At 32.3% G+C, this 27,999-nt stretch overlaps 1 protein-coding gene across 1 annotated transcript; it reads left to right on the top strand.

Annotated features, from left to right (window-relative positions):
* The first annotated feature begins 192 nt into the window (after positions 1–192).
* LOC139503384 (uncharacterized) lies at positions 193–24,020 on the top strand. The gene is made up of 12 exons (XM_071293157.1): positions 193–201; positions 1,137–1,238; positions 4,093–4,146; positions 5,219–5,243; positions 8,068–8,325; positions 13,317–14,276; positions 14,510–14,616; positions 16,461–17,705; positions 18,515–18,545; positions 20,504–20,772; positions 22,344–22,371; positions 23,422–24,020. Exons 1-12 carry the CDS (start codon positions 193–195, stop codon positions 23,730–23,732), a joined length of 3,399 nt encoding a protein of 1,132 aa, XP_071149258.1. The 3' UTR covers positions 23,733–24,020.
* The last annotated feature ends 3,979 nt before the right edge of the window (positions 24,021–27,999 follow it).

Genomic DNA, 27,999 nt, shown 5'->3' with positions numbered 1-27,999 from the left:
AACCATTTTAACAGTTTAATTTGCATGGCAGATACAATTGATATATTACACATTTTAGAAAGAAAGAAAAAAACACATTTGCGTAAATACTTTATGTCTCCATACAGACTTATGTCATATGAATAACTGCCTTTATCTTAATAAATAAGATTGTTTTTTTTTAATTTCAGAACGGAAAGAATGCATTGCACTATGCTGCTAGTAATACTAAAACAGAGGTATTACAGATTTTACTAGAATTTGGATGTGAAAAGAATCTGCAGGACATTGTAAGTACTTCATAACCGAATGATTTGTTTCCTGGCGATTAATTCTCTGTGTTATACATTCTATGTGACAATGATATAACTACGTCCTAAGTTCAAATTAAATTACCATCATGGCATAACAAAGCATATCTTAACGTATCTTGTAACGAATATAAAGCATAAAAACATTACATTGTATGTACAGTAGAACCTGCCGATACCTGAGTATTCCAACATCATGCTTTAACTGACAAAACCTTATTTATTTTCCTGAACGCTGGAAGAACCAGCAGTCTAAAATTAATGTTCAGACAATAGCTTTAATTATGGTTTAATTTCTAACTTGACTTGATATAACAAATTAATAAAAACAGAAGGCATACAAATGAAAATATGATGTTAGAACCTCAAGTTCGGACTTTGTGTTATATCACTATCAGACATTTGACAATATAAACTTTTTTTAACATTATTCATGTTATTTACCCGTCATTGTATTATCAAAAAACTAACAGAAGCACAGATGTACAATGATTTACCCTATAATATGTCATACTCCAAGTGGTGATTTTTAAGGTTTTTAACATCATTAGTGAAAGCAAACAAAGTATTTACCATTTCACTCTGCAGACAATTGAATTAAAACAAAAAACCAAAATACAATGCACCATGTTTTTGCTATAAACTGTTTTGTGAATACGGCAGTAAAAAGAGATATTACTTAAACATTATCTTACATAAAACAGTTTAAATACTCTACCCAGATAATACCCGGTGAAAAAAGTTACTATTTTGTAATCGTACTTCGTTTTTAAAGCTCAATAATGAAAATGTAAAAACAAATGTAAAAACAAACTTTCAAATGTCATGTTTTATTTTTTTTCCAAGAATGGACAGACTGCGTTACATATAGCTGCTCAGGAAAATATCGAGGAAGTTGTTACCTTTTTATTAAACAGAGACTGTGATCCACATATAACAAATGTTGGGGTAAGAATCAGTTAAAAAAGGCATCATTATATTTATTATCAAATTTTCGAAGCCAATACTTACCGTATGCATTCCAGATTTCCAATGGTTCCTGCATTAAACGATATAAAAGTTTAGTTTGTTTGATTTTAATAAACATTTCAACCCTTAAACGTAAGTCTTATGTTTTGTAATACATTATTCTAGAATAAGAAGCTTTTTCGTATAAGCACAACATTATTTAAAGTATTTTCTATTAATTTATTATTTTTTATTAAAAAAACAATAGATGTCATCTGCAAACAAACATAATTTAGTTTCTATAAAGTTCCCTCCCTCTCCTGTTAATTCAAATCCTTCTATTTCATTGTAAATTATAACTACACATGCCATCGAAAAGTATCTTAGTACAAATAAAGTGCTTTTTAATCATAAAGTAGCATTGTATAAAAACGTGTTTATCCACGCTCTTAATTGCCTGCAAAGGTATACAATAACGCTTATTCTGTATATTATCATCCACATTTCCGGTGCCGTTTCGAAATCATCTAGTTTTATTATTGAAGTATCTTTGTTATGCACACTAAAGGGAAATGTGATTATACGTGTGTTTGAAATATTTCGGCTAAGTATGATGTATGATACATGTAGTAGTGCATGCATTTTTTTTTTTTTTTTTTTGCTTTTGTTTTCTTATTAACATAACACGTTTGATTCTAACCAATTTTAAGTGAAGGTTTTTAAACGTCAAGTATAATACCGCTTGCTCGTTATATCAATAGAGGTAAGTATTGTTGTTCAAAAGCTCAATTCAAATATTCATAATTTTCAGATTAAGGTATCTGTACAAATTGGGTGTAATTTTGTACTGTTCTTTTTTGTCTCTAAGGCTTAAATATCATTCTTCTGAAAACTTTTGATATTTGATTAATGCAAAATAAACTAAAATGAAATAATATTACCTCAAAAACATAATTTAAATTACGTATTTTCAAAGTTTAGGCGTACAAGAAACGGAATAATCTTCATCCTTACAGTATTCATTCATATGACGTCAAGTTAATACATCACGCTCTTTAATGATGTAAATGTTATTGGTAATTAATACATTATAAAAGCCTAATACATTTTTCAATGTCTTTCTATTATTTATGAGAACAGCATTAACGGATGTTTGTTTGTTTTTTGTGGGTTTTTTTCATTTCTGTTTGGTTAAACCCCTTTTTCTTGGTTCTGTTACGCGCATAAATGTATCACAATTCAGGTTACAAAAATAGTGTCAGCAGCATGGTGTATCGAAGTGTAAACAAAACAATGCTAATGGAACAACCAAGTTTCAGAATTTGCAGATATGCAAATCATATCAGAATTATGGTAGTATATAATACAAAAAATATAAAAAAAAACAGGTTATAACTGTAAACTAGAGGCTATAACATGTATAAAGAGCCTTTGTCGCTCACCTTGGTCTATGTGAATATTAAACAAAAGATTCATAACAAAATTGTGTTTTTTAATGGAGATGTGTTTGTACATCTTACTTTACTGAATATTCTTGCTGCTTGAAATTATATCCATCTACAATGAACTTGGCACAGTAGTTTCAGTGGAAAATGTTCGTAAACATTTACTAATTTTAAAAAATTGTTATAAAAGACAATAACTCCTTAGCGAGTCCATTGACCATTTTGGTCATGTGTTGACTTATTTTTAGGTCTTACTTTGTTGTACATAGTTGCTTTTTACAGTTTATCTCTATCTATATATAATAATATTCAAGATAATAACAAAAAAACAGCAAAATTTCTTAAAATTACCAATTGAGGGGCAGCAACCCAACAACAGGTTGTCCGATTCATCTGAAAAAATTTAGATCCTGACCTTATAAACAATTTCATCCCATGACAGATTTGCTCTAAATGCTTTGGTTTTTGAGTTCTAGGCCAAAAAAACTGCATTTTACCCCTATGTTCTATTTTTAGCCATGGTGGCCATCTTGGTAGTTTGGCCGGGTCACCGGACACAATTTTTTAACTAAATACACTAATGATGATTGTGGTCAAGTTTGGCTTAATTTGGTCCAGTAGTTTCAGAGGAGATGATTTTTGTAAAAGTTAACGACGACGAACGACGACGACAACGACGACTCCGGACGCCGGACGCAAAGTGATAAAAAGCTCACTTGGACCTTCGGGCCAGGTGAGCTCAAAAGGGATGAAAGATTCCAGGAGGACATTCAAACACATAAATCGATATTAAAATGACAACGCCATGGCTAAAAATGAAAAATATCAAATACATACAATTAACTGTGCAAATGTCAATATGGTATTAGTTTAATACAAAAGTTTCACGACGGGTGCCGTTTACGGTGCAGGAAATGCTGACTCTTCCGGAGCACATGATTTCACTCCCGGTTTTATGTGGAGTTTTTGCTGTTTCTAATTTATTATTGGTAACTGTTTATGTAAATATTTCTTTGTTTGGTGAGTCTTTGTTTACTCCTTTGTTTTGATTGTTATTGTCTTTGGTATGCAAGTCTACAGAAAAATCTGTTTCTTCTTTTTATTACGGCACAATCAATGAAAATGATTGATGATGGCAAAGTTGTTTCGCTATGTTGTAGTTTAGACTGTTGAGGAGGTTTTTGGTATATTTTACTCTTTTTTTCAAACTTGACAAGTATTTTTCTAATGCACACTAACATTCCTGCTCTCTCTTTTCTATATGTTGTTCAGTATCAATAAGGTACCCAATATAGTTTCTTACTTTTACCACCCCTTTTTTCTTGAAACAATTGTATTTGTAAAACTAACTTTTATTAAACACAATTTCAGATGACATCAATTTATTATAATATTTTTTTGTGATTCAGGGAAAGAAGCCAATAGATTTGACCAGGTATAAGGATATAAAAACGTTATTTGAGGTAATATTACAACTTTTGATTTGTTTTTACATTTTTTAAATAAAAGCAAAAATCCTATTCGTAGAATATTCACTTTTCAAAGATTGAACAACAACATCTTATATTTAAGCAATATATAATTTCAAATTTGAGTATTTAAAGCTTTGAATTTTCGAACTTTCATGTTACATTGATTCAGATTCATTTAGTGCATAAGATATTGATAGCATTGTGTTTCAAAGTAAAAGTACTATATCACAAAAATACTTAACTCCGATGAAAATATAAGACGGAAAGTCCCTTATCACATCAAAAACTCAAAAAGGACAAACAAATTGACAGCATCTGTCATATTCCTGCCTTGGTTAAGTAGAACATAGTTGATTAAACCTGTTTTATAAAGCTAGCTTAACCTGTCATGTGTCCGACAGTTGCATCAAATTCCATTATAATTAACAACGATTTGTGAACATTACAAACAGACATACAAAGGTAAAAATGTCCAAAATAGGGGTGCATTAGTCAGCACTGTGTTACTAAATCAGATCATATTAATCACTATAAAAATAATTAGTATAGTAATTTTTTTTTGTATGAAACACGATCATTTAAAAAAATATATATAAAAACGATTTAGAGCAGTCTTAGTAACAAGTTATTTTAGTGGTGAGCACACCAACCAAACGTTAGATTTATATCGTGTCTGGTTCGATCTGCGTTATTTTTTGGCAAGAATTGTTTCAAAGTTTACTTATATTAAGAGCAGAACTGTATAACCCTTTTTTGGGAGTAACCGAATAACTTTGACCAAGATAACATGCTGTTCGGGTGATTACTGTACACAACTGTACTTCTTAAATGTTTCGTCTATCCGCAATTTCGCCACTGACACTGATAAATGAGTACAATGTAGTAATTACATGCACAAAACAAAGGATGCAACATGTAAAACCTATGACTGCTAATGTTTCCAATTAAATTTGCATAATCAGTGTATACTATCAAGATGTATCTTAACTAGGTTGTATATATTTCTGCTATATTAATAATTGATATAATAGAACGACATGTATTTCATTTTTTCTTATTTCAGGCTTTTGAAAAGAATCTTTTACCAGGTTAGTATTTTTTTCTTTCTATTATTGCATACTGAAAAGCCTTACTTGTTGAAGAAGTGCATAGTCAGAATTACAAATATATAAGTGATGCTTACGGCATAGATAAATGACGATTTGGTATGAGTGACAATAAAACAATAAAACAACTCTCCATCCAAGTTAAAGTAAAAGGTGCAAACAAATGCACTAATAAAAGTGTTATTGCGTTTACTTAACAGAGGGGGGTGACTCCGTGACCGATGTGTCTTCATGGTCTAACTACTGTTTCCGAAACCTGTCAATACTGTGATTCTGAGATCGAGTCTCACACGTAAAAGGTCTGCTCGTATCAAATCTAACTTGACAAAGATTGCTAGTTTTACAGGAGAAAGTTAATGGCTTTCTACGGGCTCGCCGGATTATTCTAGCAAAAAAAGCTAACCTCACAAAATAGCACAGTAGTGCCTAATTTGAGCTATATACACAACTTAATCAATTAAGAAATTTACTCATCTAATCCATCATTACAGACAAATGATTTTAAAAAAGAAATGTAAAGTTATTTTTGAAATGTTTCTTATTGTTTCTTATTTTTGAGAACATTATAGCAGTCAAATAAAAGCCCATAACAAATGAGTGTACATCCGTCAGTTAATTATGTGTTCATAACGGTTGTAGAAAACGTATTGCAAACAGAACAGCACATTTTCATTTGTACACTGATGTGTTTTTACCTTGCACGGGAATTTATACACGATCCTTGTAAACTTATTAATCTTCTAAATAAATAAATTAATAGGAAACTAAATATTTTTATTATGTACAAATGCACTTTCATAGAACTATAGTCTGTCGACTCCTGTATCTTGGTATTGCACATGGTAATATTTGACTCTGATTGTTTATGACGGCATTATCCTACATCCATTGGACGTTTAAATTTAACTGATTGAATATTCAGTCTTGGATGCATGATTCGTTTAATCAGTTGTAATTGGCGCTGAAAAAGTTTTCAGTATCTATGAGGACTTTTTGTTGTTTGGATGCTATCCTATGATGTTTTGTTGTTTGGATGCTATCCTATGATGTTTTGAGTGTCTTTTTGTTGTTTGGATGCTATCCTATGATGTTTTGCGTGTCTTTTTGTTGTTTGGATGCTATCCTATGATGTTTTGAGTGTCTTTTTGTTATTTGGATGCTATCCTATGATGTTTTGCGTGTCTTTTTGTTGTTTGGATGCTATCCTATGATGTTTTGAGTGTCTTTTTGTTGTTTGGATGCTATCCTATGATGTTTTGAGTGTCTTTTTGTTGTTTGGATGCTATCCTATGATGTTTTGAGTGTCTTTTTGTTGTTTGGATGCTATCCTATGATGTTTTGCGTGTTCATTTTTATTGTTAATTTGTGTACTATACTGTTTTCACGTCTGTTGCATTTTTCGAAATTATAAGCCTCGCATTAGTTTCTGAATTTACAGTATTTCTCTGTCCTGAATGTCCTTGCATTGATGTGTACCATTTTCTGTCATGTAGGGTCTAATTTCATTTAACATTGTCATTAAAGTGAGAGGTTTGACTATCCACACAACTAGGTCATTTTCCTTTCTTACAATGACCAGTGCCAAGTGAGGAAAAAGGTAGTTGATATTTTATGGTTTGTTTCTGTGTGTGTTGCATTGTCGTTTTTGTCTACCAGTGTTTCTGTTGTTTCGTTGACTTCCTCTTATAATTGTTATGTTTTTCTCGGTTTAAGTTTGTAACCTGAATTTGTTTTTATCTCAATCGATTTATGACTTTCAAACAGCGGTATACAACTGTTGCGGTTTCTTGTATATTGCTGCTATAGCTGCAAAATAGACATGTTCTATAATTTTTAGTCATGACGTTGTCAATTTATTTTCGATCTATGAGTTTGACTCTCCTCTGGTATCTCTCGTCTCTCTTTCAGAAGTAAACTGATATAAAGATATCGAAAGATAACCCCAAAAGTATCACATGCAATCAGGAATTTTCTCTTCTCAAGAAGAAAAAAAAACATTTGAAAAATGAAACATATAATTTCTATTGAGCTACATATGACTAATCACTGATGTTCTTCTTAAATATGGTCTTTCGGTATTACTCATTATATAAGATTAGCGGTTCTGTTTTACCGATATAAAACAGTATGTTCTTAATTCACTGTGTTCAAACGAACATAAAGTATTTATGTGCCAAATCTCTCTCTAGATTTTTGTAAAGCATACATATCTGAGCATATTCAGATATGTACCTTTATACGATAAAGGCATAATAGAAAACTAAATACATATTTAGATACTGGCACAATAACCATCTCAATTTTAATAACTATAGATCCAGAGATAACAATATTACGTATATCAAACATCATTAACAGTTCATGTTTTGAATACGGCAACAATGCATCTAAGAAAATAAATCCCGGTTTATAAACATCAAACAATCAACAATACCGGTAAAAGACAGCAATCCAACATCTACAAAATATATACAAAACACATTAATTTTTTGCATACAACTTCAATACATTAAAAAAAAAAAAACAGATTTCTTTATGAAAATTAAACTTCAGTACAACAGAAACGTACGACAATGGTCACTGCCCAAACCTCGATAGTTAAATCTCGTTCAAACTTTCATTATATACTGACCGCCAAGACCGGTTTACTACTATTGTGAAAACACTATAGAATAAATTACATACTTCAAAAATCATACGCGAACCGCTCTTAAACATACCAAGGCCCGATTAGTAGAAATAATAAAATCTAGATTTGTAAAATATATCAATTGTTAATCCACCAGTCAAATATTTTGATGTTTAGGTCTTCCAACTGAAGTTAAAAAGTTCGATACAAAGTCAGCGCAAGTATTTGCTAGTCTATTGGAGGAAGAAAGTTATCCCCATTTTGAGGCAAGGGTCATGTTAGCTGGCCAGCAGGGTACAGGGAAAACAACAATAGCAAGATACCTGGTTGGAAAACGTCCCACTAAATTCAGGATATCGACCGATGGAATAGAACTATACAATGGTCTTTCATATATGGACCGTGAATCAAAAGACTGGCTAGGTGGACACCAAGGTAAATCTTCAAATAAATGCAAAACAGAACATTTGAATTATTAACAACAATAGGACATTTTTTTATAAATCAGATTACTGCAAACGTATCAATACAATTGATAATGGAATATCTATTTACATTATCTTTAGAGTTATTTTGAAACAGCCAATATGAAAGAAACCCATACAATATGATCAAAATGCAATGCTTTTATATTGACATGAAATTTTGCATACACGTCAACTTCATAAGAACAACTTGAATTTGTGTGCAAATTTAAAAAAAAGTCAGTGGTAGTCTTTTTTCATGTATAGCAATTTATCGTTAAAATGCAGCTTACAATTTGACCATTTATAGTAATTGTAAGCTCACATATATCCCTTTGTATCAATAAACTACTGTTTAATTGGAGAGAATATATCGGACATGGTTTTTCACTGTTACATCACCTTTTGGCCTCCGGCCATTTGGATGATCTTACAATAACACATCGCGTTCTCATATGATAACTATTTTACATCCCATTTGTTCTAGATAAGTTAGAAAAAACATTTACATGGAACAATATTTAATTTAGAACGAACATACTGATTTGTTTTGATTGTTGTCAATTAGGAAACACTTAAACATGAATTTGGTATTATACTGTTATATAATAATAGACATACAGATGGGTGCGGTCCTAACCTTGACAAAAGTTAACTTAGAGTTAATTGTTGATTGCTTTTTAAGTTAACTTGATAATTTTTAAGCAGACCAGCAAGTTAAGTTCGTCAATGGTGGACCAGACCTACGGTCCGCTTTTTTATGACTGCTGCAGACCTATCGACGGGTCTGTTCCAGACCAGACCTGTGGACAAGTCTGCTTTTGACAAGTCATGAGGACAGGTCTGCCCCAGACCAGACCTGTGGACAGGTCTGCTCCTGACCAGACCTGTGGACAGGTCTGCTTCTGACCAGACCTGGGGACATGTCTGCTTCTGACCAGACCTGTGGACGGGTCTGCTTCTGACCAGACCTGTGGACAAGTCTGCTATTGACCAGACCTTGGGACATGTCTGCTTATGAAATGTTATCGTTTTTGCGACTTTTCATATCAGACTTGAGCTTTATTAAAATATGTATAAACAAAATTCGCATTGTTCTTCCCAAGAAGGCCTTTTATAGCAAATGTCTTTACTCGCTATACTCTACTAGACATTATTAATAACAACACAATTCTTTCTTTTTTTATTTTCATATATTCTTATAAACATTAGTCAATTACATAGAGCTATCATATTTTTTAATTAGAAGGCGGATAGAAATTAGGGTTATCCAACGCATCGGAACAACATTCGTATATCATGGGATATGATCAACATCTTTGTCGACGTTACTTCGTTCCCCGTTTTTTACCTGTCCCTTCCTAATTTTTACTTTACGCATTTATACATGCATGGATATTTCATTTTTATTCTACTTATTTGGATTGGATTTACTATTCTTTTTCCGCAGAATATTCTAACGAAAATTGTACAGTTGTACAGTGTCCGGATATGTACGATGTGGTAAAACTACCAACAATCTCGTCAAATTCGTCAGATTAAGATTTGTCGAGAAATTTGTGCACATGAATGAAATAGTTGTCACTTGAGGTTTAACTACAAACAAAATCAATCAACCGACATAATAGATTAACAGTATACTATTCCCAGAAGAGAACCTCAAATACATTTTTTATTAAAAATCACAAATGAATTCAGACATGTCAGTGTTGGTACATGTACTTGGATGATGCGGCCTAATAGTTTCGTTTTACACACCCTAGTGACTGTTCAATATTGTGAATACAGAGATGAAAGGCTGACATTCTCAATGTATGCGGGAAAAAAATTGCATTAATTGTTTTCCTTATTGCTTACATTTGCCGTCCTACTAACATGTTCACAGGTGTGCCAGGAGCAGACATAATTAGGCGCCATCCCAACAGCGGTCATTTATTTTATACATTGAATCCAGACATCAAAAATATTGCTGATTTACTATGCGGATATATATAGATTTTTAAATTAAAGTGCACATATGCAGGTCAGTTTTTGGTCGATGCAGTCAAATAATTGTGTTGTATAAGTCAGCATGAGGTATCAAATCTACTGAAATTTTGTTACGTATCAATATTTTGAATAAAAGGAGGACATGCTGACATCCAAAATTAATGCGAACAAAAATGTGTTGTTATTATATTGCAATATTACTGTCCATTGTATTATACATTGAATCCTGGCATAAAAAATATGACTTATTTACTATGAGGGTATACATGGTATTTAGATTTACAAATTAAAGTGCACATATGGTCAGTTTTGGTCAATGCAGTCATATCATTTTGTTGTACAAGTCAGCATGAGGTATCAAAACTACTGAAATTTTGTTACGTATCAATATTTTGAATAAAAGGAGGACATGCTGGCACCCTAAATTTATGCGAACAAAAATTTGTTGTTCATGTTGTTAGTGTATTGCAATATAGCTGTCCATTGTATGATATACATTGAATCCTGACATAAAAAAAATATGGCTGATTTACTATACAGGTATATAACTTTACAAATTAAAGTGTACATATGGTCAGTTTTAGTTGATGCGGTCAAATAATTTTGTTGTACAAGTCAGCATGGTCAGCATGAGGTATCAAAACCACTGAAATTTTGTTACGTATCAATATTTTGAATTAAAGGAGGACATGCTTGCACCCTAAATTTATGCGAACATAAATTTGTTGTTATTGTATTGCAATATTGCTGTCCATTGTATTATACATTGAATCCTGACATAAAATTATGGCTGAATAACTATGCTGGTATATAGATTTAGAAATCAAAGTGCATAAATTGTCAGTTTTAGTTGATGCAGTCAACAAATTTTGTTGTACAAGTCAGCATGAGGTATCAAAACTACTGGAATTTTGTTACGTATCAAAATTTTGAATAAAAGGAGGACATGAAGGCATCCTAAAATTATGCAAACAAAAATTTGAAAAAATTTGCTGATTTAGTATGCTGGTATATAGATTATGAATAAAAGTGCTCACATGGTCAGTTTTTGTCAACACGGTCAAATAATTCTGTTGCACAAGTCAGCAAGAGGTATCAAAACTACTGAAATTTTGTTACGTATCAATATTTTGAATAAAAGGAATACATATGCTGGCACCCTAAATTTATGCAAACAAAAAATTGTTGTTCTTGTATACCAATATTGTTGTCCATTGTAATATACAATGTACATTGAATCCTGACATAACAAATATGGCTGATTTACTATGCTGGTATATAGATTTACAAATTAAAGTGCACATATGGTCAGTTTTAGTTGATGCAGTCAAATAATGTTGTTGTACAAGTCAATATGAGGTATCAAAACTACTGAAATTTTGTAACGTATAAAAATTTTGATTAAAAGGAGGACATGCTGGCACCCTAAATTTATGCGAACAAAAATTTAAAAAATTTGGCTGATTTACTATGCGGGTATATAGATTTATAAAAAAAAAGTGCACACATGGTCAGTTTTGGTCAACACGGTCAAATAATTTTGTTGCACAAGTCAGCAAGAGGTATCAAAACTACTGAAATTTTGTTACATATCAATATTTTGAATAAAAGAAGGACATATGCTGGCATCCTAAATTTATGCAAACAAAAATTGTTGTTATTGTATAGCAATATTGCTGTCCATTGTAATATACATTGAATCCTGACATAACAAATATGGCTGATTTACTATGCTGGTATATAGATTTAGTTTTGGTCAACACGGTCAAATAATCTTTATTGCACAAGTCAGCAAGAGGTATTAAAACTACTAAAATTTTGTTACGTATCAACATTTTTAATAAAATATGGCTGATTTACTATGCTGGTATATAGATTTACAAATTAAAGTGCACATATGGTCAGTTTTAGTTGATGCAGTCAAATAATTTTGTTTTACAAGTCAGTATGAGGTATTAAAACTATTGAAATTTTGTTACGTATCAAAATTTTGAATAAAAGGAGGACATGCTGGTACCCTAAATTTATGCGAACCAAAATTTGAAAAAATATGGCTGATTTACTATGCAGGTTTATAGATTTATAAATAAAAGTGCACACATGGTCAGTTTTGGTCAAAGTGATCAAATAATTTTGTTGTACAAGTCAGCATGAGGTATCAAAATGTAACTAAATTTGTTTATGCATCAATATTTTGAAGAAAAGGAGGACATGCTGGCACACTAAATTTATGCGAACAAAAATTTGTAGTCATGTGTTAAAATGATGCTTTCCTCTAAAATACGTCCTTTCATAGATATACATATAAATAAAGTGCAAATATGGTTGAATTTAATAGGTATTGGAATATATATTCTGTGCCCGTTATCATTGTAATTTATAGATTGGCAGATCACAGATAAATTTGTGTTTCAAGCAACGTTTTATGCGAACTTTATTTTCAAATATTTGTATTAAATCCTGTTTATATAACGGAAGTATTAGTTTTACTTTATACTACGAAACAAAGATATTAAAAAATATTTTTAAAAAATCGATGTAGAGCGGTCCTGGTTACTAGTTAACTTAGTGTTGAGCAGACCAGTCAAAAGTTAACTTGGGAACAGGTCTGGTTTCGATCGGATTTGTCAAAGCAAAAGTTAACTTTGTGGCAGGACTGGTCTCGAAGTTAAATTATGTTAACTTTATGGCAGGACTGGTTTCGAAGTTAACTTATGTTAACTTTACGGCAGGACTGGTTCGAAGTTAACTTATATCAATAGCGGACCTGTTTCGAAATTAACTTTTTGGCAGACATAAAAACAGTCCTAGGACCAAGTCCGTTTTTCAAGTTAACTAGATTTTAGTCCTAGGACTGGTCAGAGCAGTCCTAAATTTGGTCACAGGTTAACTTTGACCAGTCCAAATGACTGGTTATCAAGTTAACTTGCTGTACAGGTTAGGACTGCACCCATCTGTATTGTCTCATTTTAGATTTCTCATTGGAAGAAATAACCTTCAGCAGATCACTTTTAAAAGGAGTGAAAACTATAAATGTAGATGATACAACGCTAGCAAGCAAAGATCTACCATTCATGTCACAAGCCATATCATTACCGGCCAGCAAAGAAAAACTAAGACGTCACTCAAAAGAAAATTCAATGTCAGTTACAACACCAGAAGGGTCAGAATGGTCAAAATGGTCAGAATGTTCAGAATCGGATAGTTTGTCTTCCACTAAAAGTTTCAAAACAGGATTGAACAGTTCTGAATTCCAATTTGAAACCGTACCAGTTAATAGTAGCAGTATACACGGGAATATGAGCCAACAACTAGTAGGTCAGTTATGTAAGCAAAACGCAAAAGCACAATGTAACGTTGACAACTATGAGACAGTCATACAAGATAGCACTCGTAATTCAGAAAACCAATCAGAACTACTAGTTTCGGACGGAGAAAGGTCATGTGACAATAGAAACATACAAGTAGAACAGGAAAATTCAACCAGAAAAGATTATACCGATTTCTCAAAAGACAACTGTATAGGTGCAGATATGCCATTTACAGACATTTCAATGGATGACTTGGATCGTGCGAAGTCAGGAAACGCTGGAGAGGTGCACCTAAAAACTGTAACTCAACCTGGATTGATCAGAAAGTTAAAACAGATGTTTGGGGTTTCGAAAAAAGTTAAAGAAGTCAAAGTATCAATCACGAAAGAAAACTTTCTCAAGAAGACCTCTAAAGTAGGAAAAAAGCAGTTACACAACAAAAAGATAGCACCAATAATTATTTGGGATTTTGGTGGCCAGGATGTTTTCTATTCAACTCATCAGACATTTCTGACATACAGAGCGATTTACATAATTGTACTGGATGGAAGTAGAAAACTTGATGATCCATGTCCGTATGAACAATACCTCCCGGGAAAGAGTGGACATAAATCAGGAAGAGGTATGTATACATATAAATTCATTTTCTATACACCTTGGTGTGTAACACCTGTATGAGTCAAATTGAAATCCATATATTTTATCACAGAGACACTTTGGAAACTAAAATATTATCACTCTTTAGATTATACGCGCAATAATAGGCAACTAACTTCATCTTTTCGAATTCTTCGAAACATGACCGTTTAGTTTAATAAATTCTTTTTTCCTTATAACTTTTCTCTACTCTTACAGATTATCTGCTTTTCTGGATCAACACAATTGTAACATACTGCAAGGGAAGCGTGCAGGGATTTCCCAAGATTCTGGTTGTTTTAACTCACAAAGATCGGGTAATAGATGTAAGTATGTTATAATGCATCAGTTAATTCTAGTCACTTGTAACGGGGATTGATTTTGACTCTTATTAATATTTAAAAGAAATACTGTGGAAAAAATCGAGAAGATTATGATTGTACATGTACTAATGTTTGTTATTATATACAATCAATACTAACAATAATTTAAGGTGTACATGTAGTATTGTCTTTGAAAACAATCATAGTTAAAATATAAGATATTCAAAGCGAACTTGGTAAACGCAATTAAAAGTCCGATAGTAAATGATGATAAGTTTTAAACATCTTTGTTTATCTAAACCTCACACTGAAAGCCTGAATAAGTAAAACACGTCTGGTTAACGATTTTTTCTTTTACTTATTGTAATTTTCTCATACTTTGCTTGCGGTCAATCCTTGAACATGATGAATGGTCAGTATTTTTTTAGATGTAATTTAACATTTTGTATGTGATTAAATAAAATATTTTAGTGTTCATGTTTATAACAACTCTTGACCCCAGACTCAACTTAACCTATTTTACTACATGTTAATTGTTTGAACAGTACTGAATTTGCCGCAGTAAAAAACACTTGCAATAAACTAATACTATTTCTAATTTTTTGTATACTAGTGATGTAATTTAATGTCTCTTAAAATCAGTTCAGATAAAAAAGAATTGGCATATGTTTATCGTAAGTTGTTTTTAACTAAATGGTATAGAAACTATATTATATAAACAATAAACTGCAAAGGTATGGTCTTCTTTATGATTTGTCTTATTTCCTTTTAGTAGTGGTCTTTTTATGTTATGTGGTATATAGACTAGTCTTTAACTAACCTAACGTAGGTACTAGGCTTAGACAGTAGTACGCCAAACTTTTGTTTTGTCTATATGTCAAGCTTCTTGAAATCTACCGGTCACAATCATACAGAGTAAATATGTATGTTGCTTCAATTTCAAAAGATACCAGCCATAGTATCTAAGGTATTACCAGTGTTACAATGTTAATGTTTATCTGCATTTGCTTAGGGACTTTTCCAGAAAATTGAGAGATTTGTTTCACTTTAGCCTTGATATAATCATGTATCAAGTTGTGTTTTTATTGTCATAGATTGTATGCTACAAAAATTCATCGATTATATATATATATATACATTCCAGCAGCACCTGCATACGGGGTATATATTATCCAATTGATACGATATTCCCGTGCTTGCATTTCCTATCATGATTTTCTTGATAGAGGGTTGCTGCTCACAAGGAAGCTGTGAAACCAAGAGTTCCAAATGGTGAAGTTGAAATCATCCCTTCGTAAATTTTACGGACGCCATTATGAGTTGATTGACCGTTAAACAAATGATATCGGATATGCTCCTTACGTCGTAACTACAATCCCCTTCCATTTCATGAATGTGACCTACCGAATTAGACTATTTACCGGATTTGTTATCACATAAGCAACACGACGGGTGCCACATGTGGAGCAGGATCTGCTTACCCTTCCTGAGCACCTAAGATCACCCCTAGTTATTTGGTGGGGTTCGTGTTGTTTATTCTTTAGTTTTCTATGTTGTGTCATGTTTGCTGTTGTTTGTTTGTCTTTCATTTTTAGCCATAGCGTTGTCAGTTTGTTTTAGTTTTATGAGTTTGGATGTCCCTTTGGTGTCTTTCCATTTTTTCTCTTTTATACTATCCGTACTTATTCCGTACTTGTCGTATTTGCTTTTATAATATGATACCGTTGTTTTCATTGCAGAATGCCCACTTTACACTCTGTTTACCATAAACATGTCATTTCGATATAGATAATTGTTTCTTGCTAAAAATATTTTGTAAAACACCTTCCCTGCATTTTTGTTCTTAGAATGAGGTTGAACAAAGAAGACATGAAATATTTGCAGAAATCAGCAAAATGTTTCACCAGACATCGTTAATGCAACATTTAGTGCTTGAGGATAAAATATTTGTAAACGCACAAGACAAATATGACCCAGAAATGACGAAGATCAAGGATACTATTATCAGCGAATCAGAGAGGCAACCAACATGGGGTCAACCACTTCCAAAGTGCTTTATTCCATTAGAGTTAGAATTTGCATCTTTAATCAGACAAGGCAACCCTCTGATTACACTAGAGCATCTAAAGAAAATAAACGCATTGCAACCTATTAGACCGTTATCAGAAACAGAGTTGAAGGTATTTCTGAAATTTCAACATTCCATTGGCAAGCTGTTGTACTTTGATGAGCATAAATTGGACGACCGTATCATTTTGTCTCCCACTCTTCTCATTGATGCCTTTAAGTCTATTGTAACTGATAGAAGGTTTTGTAAAGGAGACAAAGAAAGAAAAGAGTTGTGGGATGTTATGAGTAAAAAAGGGGTGGTATCAAAACCAATAATCGAACAAATTTGGAAGAAAAAGAAATATAAGAAATTCTACAAAGATAAAGATTATTTACTGGACGTTATGACTCACCTGGATATATTGGTAGAACCAAAAAGATACGACTTAGATCGCAACCGTATACCTGCTGACTTCTACTATGTTGCAAGTATGGTACGAGCTAAAGATGATTCTGGATACCTTCAATCAGCTGGCTTTACAACCAGGAGTATTGCCATAGCCTTCCAATCGTCATCATTGATGATACCTCCTGCATTATCTTTTAGATTTATTAGTTACTGTTTGTATGTCTGGGCGGTGAAATCATACGGAAATACCAACAAGGACATGCTGTTCCATCGGGCTGGGGTGTTTACCATTGATTCGTCTTTAGATATTTACATTGCCTGCGAAGATGACAAGATTGTTGTCCGTCTTGTTCATGCCACATCAAACACACTTATAATGAGGGATATAGCTTCTAGCATTTACGAATGCCTATCATCGGCCTTGGAGAAAATAAGTCAGCTGTATATCAGAACAAGTAGTGATAAGACTCAAACTAGCGCTGCATCCTTTATGACCCGGATATGTTGTAACTCACCAAAAAACTCATGCCTCCTTCCTGACAAAGACCAAGCTCACTCAGGCCAACTATGGATATGTCCTTCACATGGCATCGAACACAGCATACACACAATTACATCGTGGATTGAAGAAAAGGTTGTAATTTATGTTATGGATTGTTTCTTCAATTGTGGATGGCAGGGACAATACAAAAATTAACACACATGTAGTTCGATTCGACATTGTAATTTGTTATCGATAAACTCGCTTATCTATTGGAATTGTATCAATAGTTTTCAAAGGTACCAGGATTATAATTTAGTACGCCAGACGCGCGTTTCGTCTACATAAGACTCATCAGTGACGCCCATATCAAAATATTTATAAAGCCAAACTAGTACAAAGTTGAAGAGCATTGAGGATCCAAAATGAGCCAATAAGATCCGCAAAAATATGTATTGCCAAAGATGCAATTATTTATTTTTAGTTAACCAAGATGTTGTAACAAATAAACGATAAAAATAATGATTGTGAATTGTAAGCAATTAAGTTTTTCCTTGTTAATCAGTTGTCTTTTAAATTAATACACATCTCAAAATGGAAATTACTATTCATACATACTCTGAGAATGCATTAAAGTAAACATATGGATAATTCTGTATGCATATACAAGAAAAAAGTTGCAGTATGATTTCCATCGAGACAACTGTCCACAAGAGACCAAAATGACACAGCAATTAACATCTATCGTTCACCGTTCGGCCTTCAAAAATGAGGAAAGCCCATCAAAGCCTATATATGCATGATATACGTTAATAGAAAAAAGTGTTTCTGACTTTTACAAACTGTTTTAAATTTCAAACCAATCTGTTTGATTATAAATCTACTAATAGTGGATACCAAATTTATTTACAAAATAAAATGAGTACCTTTCAATTAGTTGATAAATTCCTTTTTATTCTCAGGAAGACGAAAAGTGTAAACCAGGGTGCACAGGTAATGTATAACAAATGTTAAATAATGCCAGATACCAATTTTATGTTTTTGGTCGCATCTTGTGGAGAACAACTAACTGTAATACAATAGGAACCTTTCAACTCTGTACATTGTAATAGTTAAAACATACAAAAAACTTATTTGATATAACTCTTGTATGTATTACTGTACATCATTCTTTTTCGATTAAAACACGCCGATTTGTAATATGTCGTTTGATAACACGATAATCATTTAACAAATTCGTCTGGCGTACATCTAACATTTTTATCCTGGTATTTATGATGAGTTTATTTGCAACCACTGGGTCGATTCCACTGCTGATGGAGATTCATTTCCCGGAGGGTATCACCACCCCAGTAGTCAGGTAGTTAGTACTTCTGTGTTGACTTGAGTTATCATCGATATGTTCATAATTATAAATTAACTGTTAACAAAACTTTGAATTTTTAAATAACTAGGGCTTGTCTACCTCAGGAATAGATAACCTTAGCGGTGTTTGGTAAAACTTAAGGAATATTTGGTCCTCAATGCTCTTCAACTTCGCACTTTATTTGGCCTTTTAAACATGTTTTGATTCCAGCGTCACTGATGAGTCTTATGTAGACGAAACGCGCGTCTGGCGTAAATATAAAATGTTAATCCTGGTATCTATGATGAGTTTATTTTAAAGTTATAAGGTTTTTGTTTCTAAAGGCAAAGGGCTAACATGTAAAAGTAAGGTTTATATAATACCATTTCCGAATCATAAATACATAAACCGTTACCTGAATAGTGTCTAAAATGACACCGTCGACATTTACCGTTTGGCCTTCTTTCAATCTGAAAGGGATTGACTTTTCACTGGTTTAGTTGAATGTTAAGAATATGTGAACATTTCCCAGCGTTCATGTTTTTGTCCGGTTTGAAGATATTTATAGATTATCATTGATCATCTCAACGAGATTGTTTTTCTCGCTTGAGCCTGTACGGCACAAGTAGCGATTAATGCAGGTATTAGTTTTAGTTTGCAATAATGCTGTGCGTATAAGTTTGTCTTGTTTTATGTTGTTTGTTCTTCCTTATTCTTGATATTTTTGTTTACATCACAATAGTATATACTTGTAATATATCGTTTTCGTGATTTGGTAAGACGTATCTCTTCTAATATTTTAATGGCTGTTTTTTGTTTATATAAACCGTTTGCTGAGGTGCTTTGTTCGTATTCCTTTTAGAATTGTGCTTTGTCTATATGCAGTTTTATATTTCTTTGTTACATATATGAAGTGACTTTTATACATCCCGTTTTTGCGTTATGGTGCTATGGCAAATATGTGTATTTATGTCTTTAATGTGATCTAATATGATTGGCCTATATGACATTTTGCACTTATTTGTTATATATTTGTTTGTTTCTTTTAGTGATTAAAATTATAACACAATGTTGACTGCTGTATATTTGACATTTTTACCTATTATGTCTCTTTGTTTTGTTCACGAATCGTTGTCAATACAATGGTATTTGATACGACTGGCATACAAGTGAGAGGTTAAGCTAAAAAACATGTATCTATACAATTATGTTCAATCCACCATTTTCTACATACTGTGGATTTATTTTCGTGTGTACCAATTTTCGTGGCTTGATAAAAACTTGCATATTCGTGGATATTTAATTTCGTGGTTTTGGTAAAGTCTGTATATATTCCTTTAGCAAATTAGTAATTTGTTCAACATTGAAATTTTTGGTTCTCTTGTTCCCACGAAATACACGAAAATTGGCATCCAACGAATATTAATGAATCCACAGAGAGATAATGCCTGTACCAAGTCAGGAATGTGACAGTTGTTATCCGTGCGTTGATTGTGTTTGAGCTTTTGATTAGGGACTTTCCGTTTTGAATTTTCCCAGGAGTTCAGTATTTTTATATGATTTTACCTTTTGGTATTTGAAAAAATATGCAATATTTCTGATACAGTTACCAAAGATGAATTTCTGAAAGTGACACCATCAGACACACATTTACGACGTCTGTCGTTGATGTACAGTCCAGTCGAGGCTAAAGAGCTGGCAATACATTTGGGATTGTCGAACAGGGTAGTTAATGTCATACTGGAAACTGAAGATCCCTTGACATCAAGCTTTGCAATTTTGCTACAATGTCGAGATAGCAGGATGGTGACATTTATAGACATCAAACAGGCGATAGAACGTATTGGAAAAGAAAGTATTCATATACTTTGCAAGGTAAATATATGTTGATGAATCATCAAATAAAGTAACAATGTTTTGCTTATCACTGTAGTTAGTTTAATTCAATGCTATATTTGTGTATAACAATGTTAACTTGAACAAACAATCAGATAAACAAACACATCCAATAACAGTATGTATATCATTACATGTACGTATATCATGTCAATAACCATGAATGTACAAGGAAGACACAATCAAAAAGCTACAACACGAAAGACAAAACTTAATGTTAGTATAACAAAAAAAGAAAAGAGTCCTTATAATAGTTTCCATTTGAGTCTCGATGGTGTTTAGTAATCTAAATATGCATTTCTTTTAATGTATGTCTTGATATTATATTGATACTACGTTCTTTAAACAAATATAAAGAATAAAACAAACGATTGCAAACTGTTCTTTCTGTTGAAGTCATAACTAATCTTTCATCGTAAAAAAGTTAGTATTTAAGATAGAATTATAACATATCTAACACATGTTTGGTAAACATAGATAGATTTGCAGGCACTGAGAATGGCAATTATAGTTAAAGGAAATTCACTAGAATTCTGAACTCTGAGGAAATCTCAAAACGGAAAGTGCATAATAAATTGGCAAAATCAAAAGCTCAAACACATCAAACGATTGAATAACAACTTTCATATTCCTGACTTGGTACATGAGTTATCTTATGTAGAAAATGAACGATTGAACCTTGTATTAGAGCTAGCTTAAGATCACATAGCAACATTGTACATCCACAGTTTGTCGTGGGGTTCGTGTTATTCAGTCTTTAGTTCACTACATTATATTTTGTGTATTGTGGTTTGTATTTTTTTCTTTTATAGCCATGGTGTTGTCAGTTTATTTTTCGATTTATGATTTTGAATGTTCCTTTCGTTTCTTTAGCCTCTCTTTTAAAGACTTCAACTAGAAGACAAATTGATGAAGTAATGTAGATATTCAACAACAACAAAAACACATCATGCTTGAATACTGTGTTACACTTCCGTATGCATACATATACATCTGTTGATGGCTCTTTATAGCTTACTGTTCGGTGTGCGCCAATGATAGGTGATAATCCCGCTTGCATGTTTAACCCCTCCACATTCTGTATGTATGTGCTTGTCCAAAGTCAAATACCTGTAACTCAGTGGTTGTCGTTTGTTTATGTGTTTCGTATTTTTTTTTCGTTCATTTTTTTTTACATAAATTAGACCGTTTGTTTTCTCGTTTGAAATATTTTACATTGTCATGTCGGGGCCTTTTAAAGCTGACAATGCGGTATGACCTTGCTCATTGTTGAAGGCTGTACGTTGACCTAAAAATTTCTCTGTCATGTTGGTTTATTATGGGGAGTTGTCCCAGTGGCAATCATACCACATCTTCTTTTTTTATATTTGACAGGTAAAAGTATTCTTTTACAAATTGTCACATCGATGGAGACTTGTCTCATTAGCATTCATACCACATCTTTCTATATCTATGATATCAAATAAATTTGCTCTCTAATATACATCAATACAAATGCTTTCAATTATGACAGTTGTGACAATAATAGTTGTTTTCTTTCTTTTTTGTAGCTTGTAAAAGGCGAACATATTCATTTTGGTAAGTACAAATATATGGATATCCATATTTTTTCCACAAAATGCAGTAATATTGACGTAGAAACTGATTGTCTTTAAAATAAAAAAATATCTTTTAAGAAATGCATACATTCTTTTTCATAGTATTCACTTTTATGACAATGTTGCACAGGTAGTCAACAAGGTTCTATAAAACTTAGTTAACAAGGGCAAATTTCATACATTCTGAAATAGTAAACGTACAGCAAGTAAGTGCAGTAGGGTCAGACAGTAATGCAACGTTCTGATTATTGCAAAAATCGTCAGATTTACAAAGATAAAAACTTAATTTTATATTTTCTGAATTGATTTTCCATCACGATGGTTTTCGATCGCATCAATTATCAATAACAAAAGCTATATTCAATTATGTTGCTTAACAAATGACCTCTTTATGTTATATCTGCTGGTAGTTTTACGATTATATAAATGAAAATGCTAACTATTTCTATAACATAAACATTAATGTAAATATGTGTCCTTTGCACCATATCAGTTTCCATTTATATTGTTATCGGGTATGAAGTAAAAACAGCCGTGGTGTAGCGGTTTGTGCATCGGACTACTAACACACAGGTCCCTGGTTCGATTCCCGTTCGGCATGAAAATTTCAGGAACTCAATTTTCGGCTCTCCCTTGGCACCATTTGCGAGGAAACGATAATAGTTCGTCGGAAGGGGACGATAAATGGCTGACCCGTGTTAAGAGAGAGCCATGTTTCTTGCACGTTAAAGACACCCTTGTAGATTTCGAAAAAAGTGTAGGCTAATGCCGCTACAAGGCAGCACTCGCACCCGCAAAGTGGAAAGGGATTAATATAAGTTGCAAAACTTGTTTTCAAATCCACTATAAATAAATATGCTTAAACTAAGTAGAAACGCACATTACATTCGCATGATATAAGTATTGTATTTCACAAAATAAGAACAATACATGATATATATTTCTCCATTCAACTGCATATTTGTTTTGATATATTCTACTTGTCATTTTAATTATGTTGCAAACATTTCCCTATATTTTAACAACGCAGACATGGAACATGAGAATTGGGATCAGGTACCTACAGCAGAACACATTGACAGATTGGCTCCATTAGTAGGGAAACATTCCCTACCGTTCCTTATCGAACTTGGAATGGATTTTCATACCTGGGAACAGATCAGCCACAGACAAAATGAAAGAGATTTGGTACGACTGAACCAGGATATATTAGAAGAATGGAGATTCAAGTTTTGTAGAAAGCACAATCTGAAACCAACTTTGAGAAAAATCGCACGTGCATTCAGTAACATAGGCAAAAATATAAAACTGGTTGAAAACACATTGTCAGATTTATTTTAACTTTTTTATATTTTTATTCAAGAATGATTTTCTCTTGTACACATCTATTGAAAACTGATCAAGGGACAGGACAATACGTATAGAACATTCTTTGAAATATGAATGTATTAATACAAATACTAATATGAATTCTTAAAGGAGAAATCTTCTTAGTGAATTATATAAAGCAGTACGCAAACGTTTAATTTCTTTGTTTAAATCTGTAAATTTTGTAAAATATCTGCAACTATTGTAAGACACCTCAGTGATGTTTTTATTATTTAGACTGTTTAAACAAATATCATATGTTGTGGTTCTTTCCAATCAATTTTTCAACTCTCTCATTTCAGGGGAGATAACACAAACCGTATTTTGTTTATAAATAAATGTTGAGAAAATTCTCTGGGTTTTTTTGTCTTCTAGAAAGAAAAAGGTTCGGTGGCACGTTGTTTTTCATTTAATTTCTCAACGTATATTATAAAATCTTTATTATATTTTATTTCAAAATTCTATAATACAGATTTAATTTTATTCACATAAAAGATTTTTTCATAAACAATTAGAATTGACCTCCGGTTTTTGAATTTGGCTTGTCTTACAATTTGTTTTGCTTATCTTTTTATTGTTTTCCTACACATTGAAGAGACATGTATGTAATAGCTTGTTTTATTTTACACATGGTATTCAAGATCATATAATAAACATCAATATATGGTTTGAAACTTAATGCCTCTTTATTTGACTAATGAAATACTAATTCAATCAAGGTACCTTTGATTAATATTTACTTATTATCATGGACATATTGTATCATATATGCATATTCAATCTGAATGACTAAATTGAAATTAATTATAATCATTATTATTTCTGTGATGAAACAGTGATAAGTATGCATTTAATACTGATACTAAACGTGTCTTTATCAAAAAGTTCAAAAACAAACGCAAATTGTCGGTGTTAACGGATAAGAAAACGTTCAAGTTAACGAAACACTAGTTTATAAAAATATACATGTGATCAGCATGCGGGTACCTACGATTTGAGACGGAATTATGACCACCACGTTTTTATAACTTCCAAGATATTTGTGCGTTACTTTCGTGTTCTTTTCATCCTTATATGTACAAAGTTACTCCATAGTAATTTACCAAAACAAGCTTTGAAACATAAACACAAGACATTTGTCTTTGATGATCTGTTTTTTTTTGTGTGTTTTTTTTTTTTTTTTTTTTTGTTGCTTATTATTAGAATTATGGAATATTTCAACGATAGAAACAATAATTCAGCAATGAATATTAGTTACATAGTGTGCTAGTGACTTAATACGGTATATATGGGGTCAGTAATCCCCATATGGATTTTACTGACCCCATATATACCGTATTTCGTCACCAGCACACTATGTAACGAATTTATCTTACCGACTATTTTAACGTGTAAAATTTAAACTAGTGACCTATCAAAATGAGCAAGTCTTCAATACAGTTAGCATTAACATGATTAAGAAACTACTTCCTTTGACCCTACAAAAACAGATGCCTACAATGACAACTTGTTAGATTTAAATGTGTTTTGTGAATTTATTTCACTTTATTATCACTTTCTTCGTCTGTTGAAACCTTTAAGATTTCTTCTCAGTACTATTTTGTTTTTTCTAGGGACGTAAACACTACTACTTACCGTGTATGAAATAATCCCCGCCTCCTTATTACCTTATATGGAATGTAAAGGGACGTAACTCCACTACTAACCGTGTATAAAATAAGCCCCGCCTCCCAAATAACCTAATATTACATATACGTGCTTTCAACGAGGACGCTTTTAACCAATCATATTACTAGAAATGTATAGTAGGTAAGATAAATCTATATACATGTTGAGATGTTTCTATTGGAAATTCTAACATGACGTCCTTCAAACACTTTGAGTACACACCCGTGGTAAAATATGAATATATTGCCAGTGCTGTTCCGATTGTACTCCCACGTCATATGCTTTTTTATGAATGAGATACCCGACGTCATAGAACAATGACGTTAGAATGTAAGCATTTTACGGGCAAATACACGCTTGTGAATCCGAAAATCATCACAAGGAAACATACACAAATGATGCTAAAATGTGGCAAAAGCCCTTTATTGTACATCATATAAGACATATGAATAAATTATCATTCAAATTCATCCAAAACTGTCTAAATACATTATTTTAAATAGTTTAAACATGTCACTAATGCAGTTTGCTCCGTTCTTTTACGCTAGTTTATTAGTGCGTTTATTTATGGGAACGGCAAATATTTGCCTACACCTAGAGCGCTTCGATCCAAAAGAATTGCCGTATGTGTCCTATCAGAATCGAAATAATGCATGGGGGCTTGAATATATCTAGATTTTACCACGGGTTGTCCCTTTATGCCGATATTTTACCCCTTGCTATCGCTCAGGGGTAAAATATTTGTCATAAAGGGCCAACCCGTGGTAAAATCACGATATATTCAAGCCCCCATGAATTATTTCTTAAGGAATGTATAATGTTGTGTACAATTGAGTTGTTATATTTTGCTTTGTATTTTGTAAGTTAATGTGTCAATTACTTGTTCTCATGTACTATCTCTTGTTTTCATTATTTAGTGTTAGATCCGTATATCTTTTGTTTTTATCTTCTTATATATAAGATTTAAGTTTCTTATGGAAATGTGTGGTTTACCAGCTAGCAAACAATCCATGTACCGTTGTTTTTGGAGTTCATATGCATATAACTTTATTTTTTCTGGAATATTTTTTACACTGGGGAAAGTCCTAAACGAAAGATAGATTACTGGTCGCAAGCTGGTGACATCAATATGTTAATGTTCAATTGGAGTATCATAAAATGTTTAATCAAGGTCACAAAACCGAAGGCGTACCTTACGTCCCATTTTCCTCCCCTGGCAAACAACATCTTACCAGATTCATAATTTCAAGGACTCATAACTGCTAGGGATATTCCTTTTTACAAACGTCTTCATGTACGTACTTATTATCTGCCTGCACAGACTCATAAAACTCTTGACTGTTGTTTCAGATGAGTTGCGATGACAAACTGTTGCAGTAGTATGTTCAGGTCAAACTTTACTAGTATATAGGCATAATTCATCAATGAAAATAAATAAACAGATAAATGCATCGAAAAAGTATTTCATTTTTAACTACAAGGCTGCATTAAATTTCTGTTGTGAGTTTTCAATGGAGTTTTCGTGACAAGAAAAGAGCTGACGAACTTAGATATTGGAACCCAGTTCCGTTAGGTATGATATAAACTGAGGGAAATGATCTTTTTGTAGATTTGATGTGTAAATGGGTACCAGCCTGAAAATTTGATACGACAGACTAGCCTTTTGCATATTTCGTCTACATAAACTCATCAGTAACGCTCACATTAGATAGTTAGAAAGCCAAACAAATAAAAAGTTTAAAAGTACACATGTAAACCTGTAAAACATATTGGTTTCATTGCAACAGACAACATGGTGTGTAGCAGACCCAATGATAAGGTTTTTGATTATTTTTTGTTTTTGTTTATTCTGTTGAAATATTGATGAATATAAACCATAACATGTAGAATTATAGTATTGGACTGATTATATAAATTTAGCTTTTATTGATATCATATATATTCATTTGCTCTATAATAAACACTTTGAAATAAATGTTGATCTTCCTTTGATTTCTAGCTTTTGGGTATTCATTTGTTAAATAGATGTGGGCCGCCCAACAGTGATAAAAGGACAAAGGCAATAAAAAAAATACCCTTTGTTTTCGTTTACGATGTAATTACTATATCGGGATCTCTTTCGCTTGTGGTGTTGTTTTATAGTTGTTCTCATATTCTATCCTAATATTAGCGTGTATGCAATGATGGTTATTGAATTAGAAATGCTTGGCTGACATATATTGTCTTGAATTGTAAACAAATCATTTCATTATGGTTAATTGACCACCCTTTAATGAGTATATATATGTTTTGTTATAGCTATTGAAGATGATCAAAAGGGGTTATCTTAAATATCTACGAGCAATAATTTACTGCTAATAAAAGCTCTAAGTAGAAATAACTAAAACAGTAAAAAGTTAAATCACAAAAATATATAGTTTGTTGCCCCTAAATTGGTAATTTTAAGAATCGTTTGCAGTTTTTCGTTATCATTTTGAATATTATAATAGATAGAGATACAATAGAAACAGCAAATGTTTAGCAAAGTAAGATATACAAGTATATCAAAATGATAAAAAATGTCAATTGATCC

Source organism: Mytilus edulis, chromosome 14 (genome assembly GCF_963676685.1).
Source record: "Mytilus edulis chromosome 14, xbMytEdul2.2, whole genome shotgun sequence".
In the NCBI taxonomy this organism is placed as follows: Eukaryota; Metazoa; Mollusca; class Bivalvia; order Mytilida; family Mytilidae; genus Mytilus; species Mytilus edulis.
Note: the sequence above shows the minus strand (reverse complement) of the source record. Positions and strands in the feature narration are given on the sequence as shown.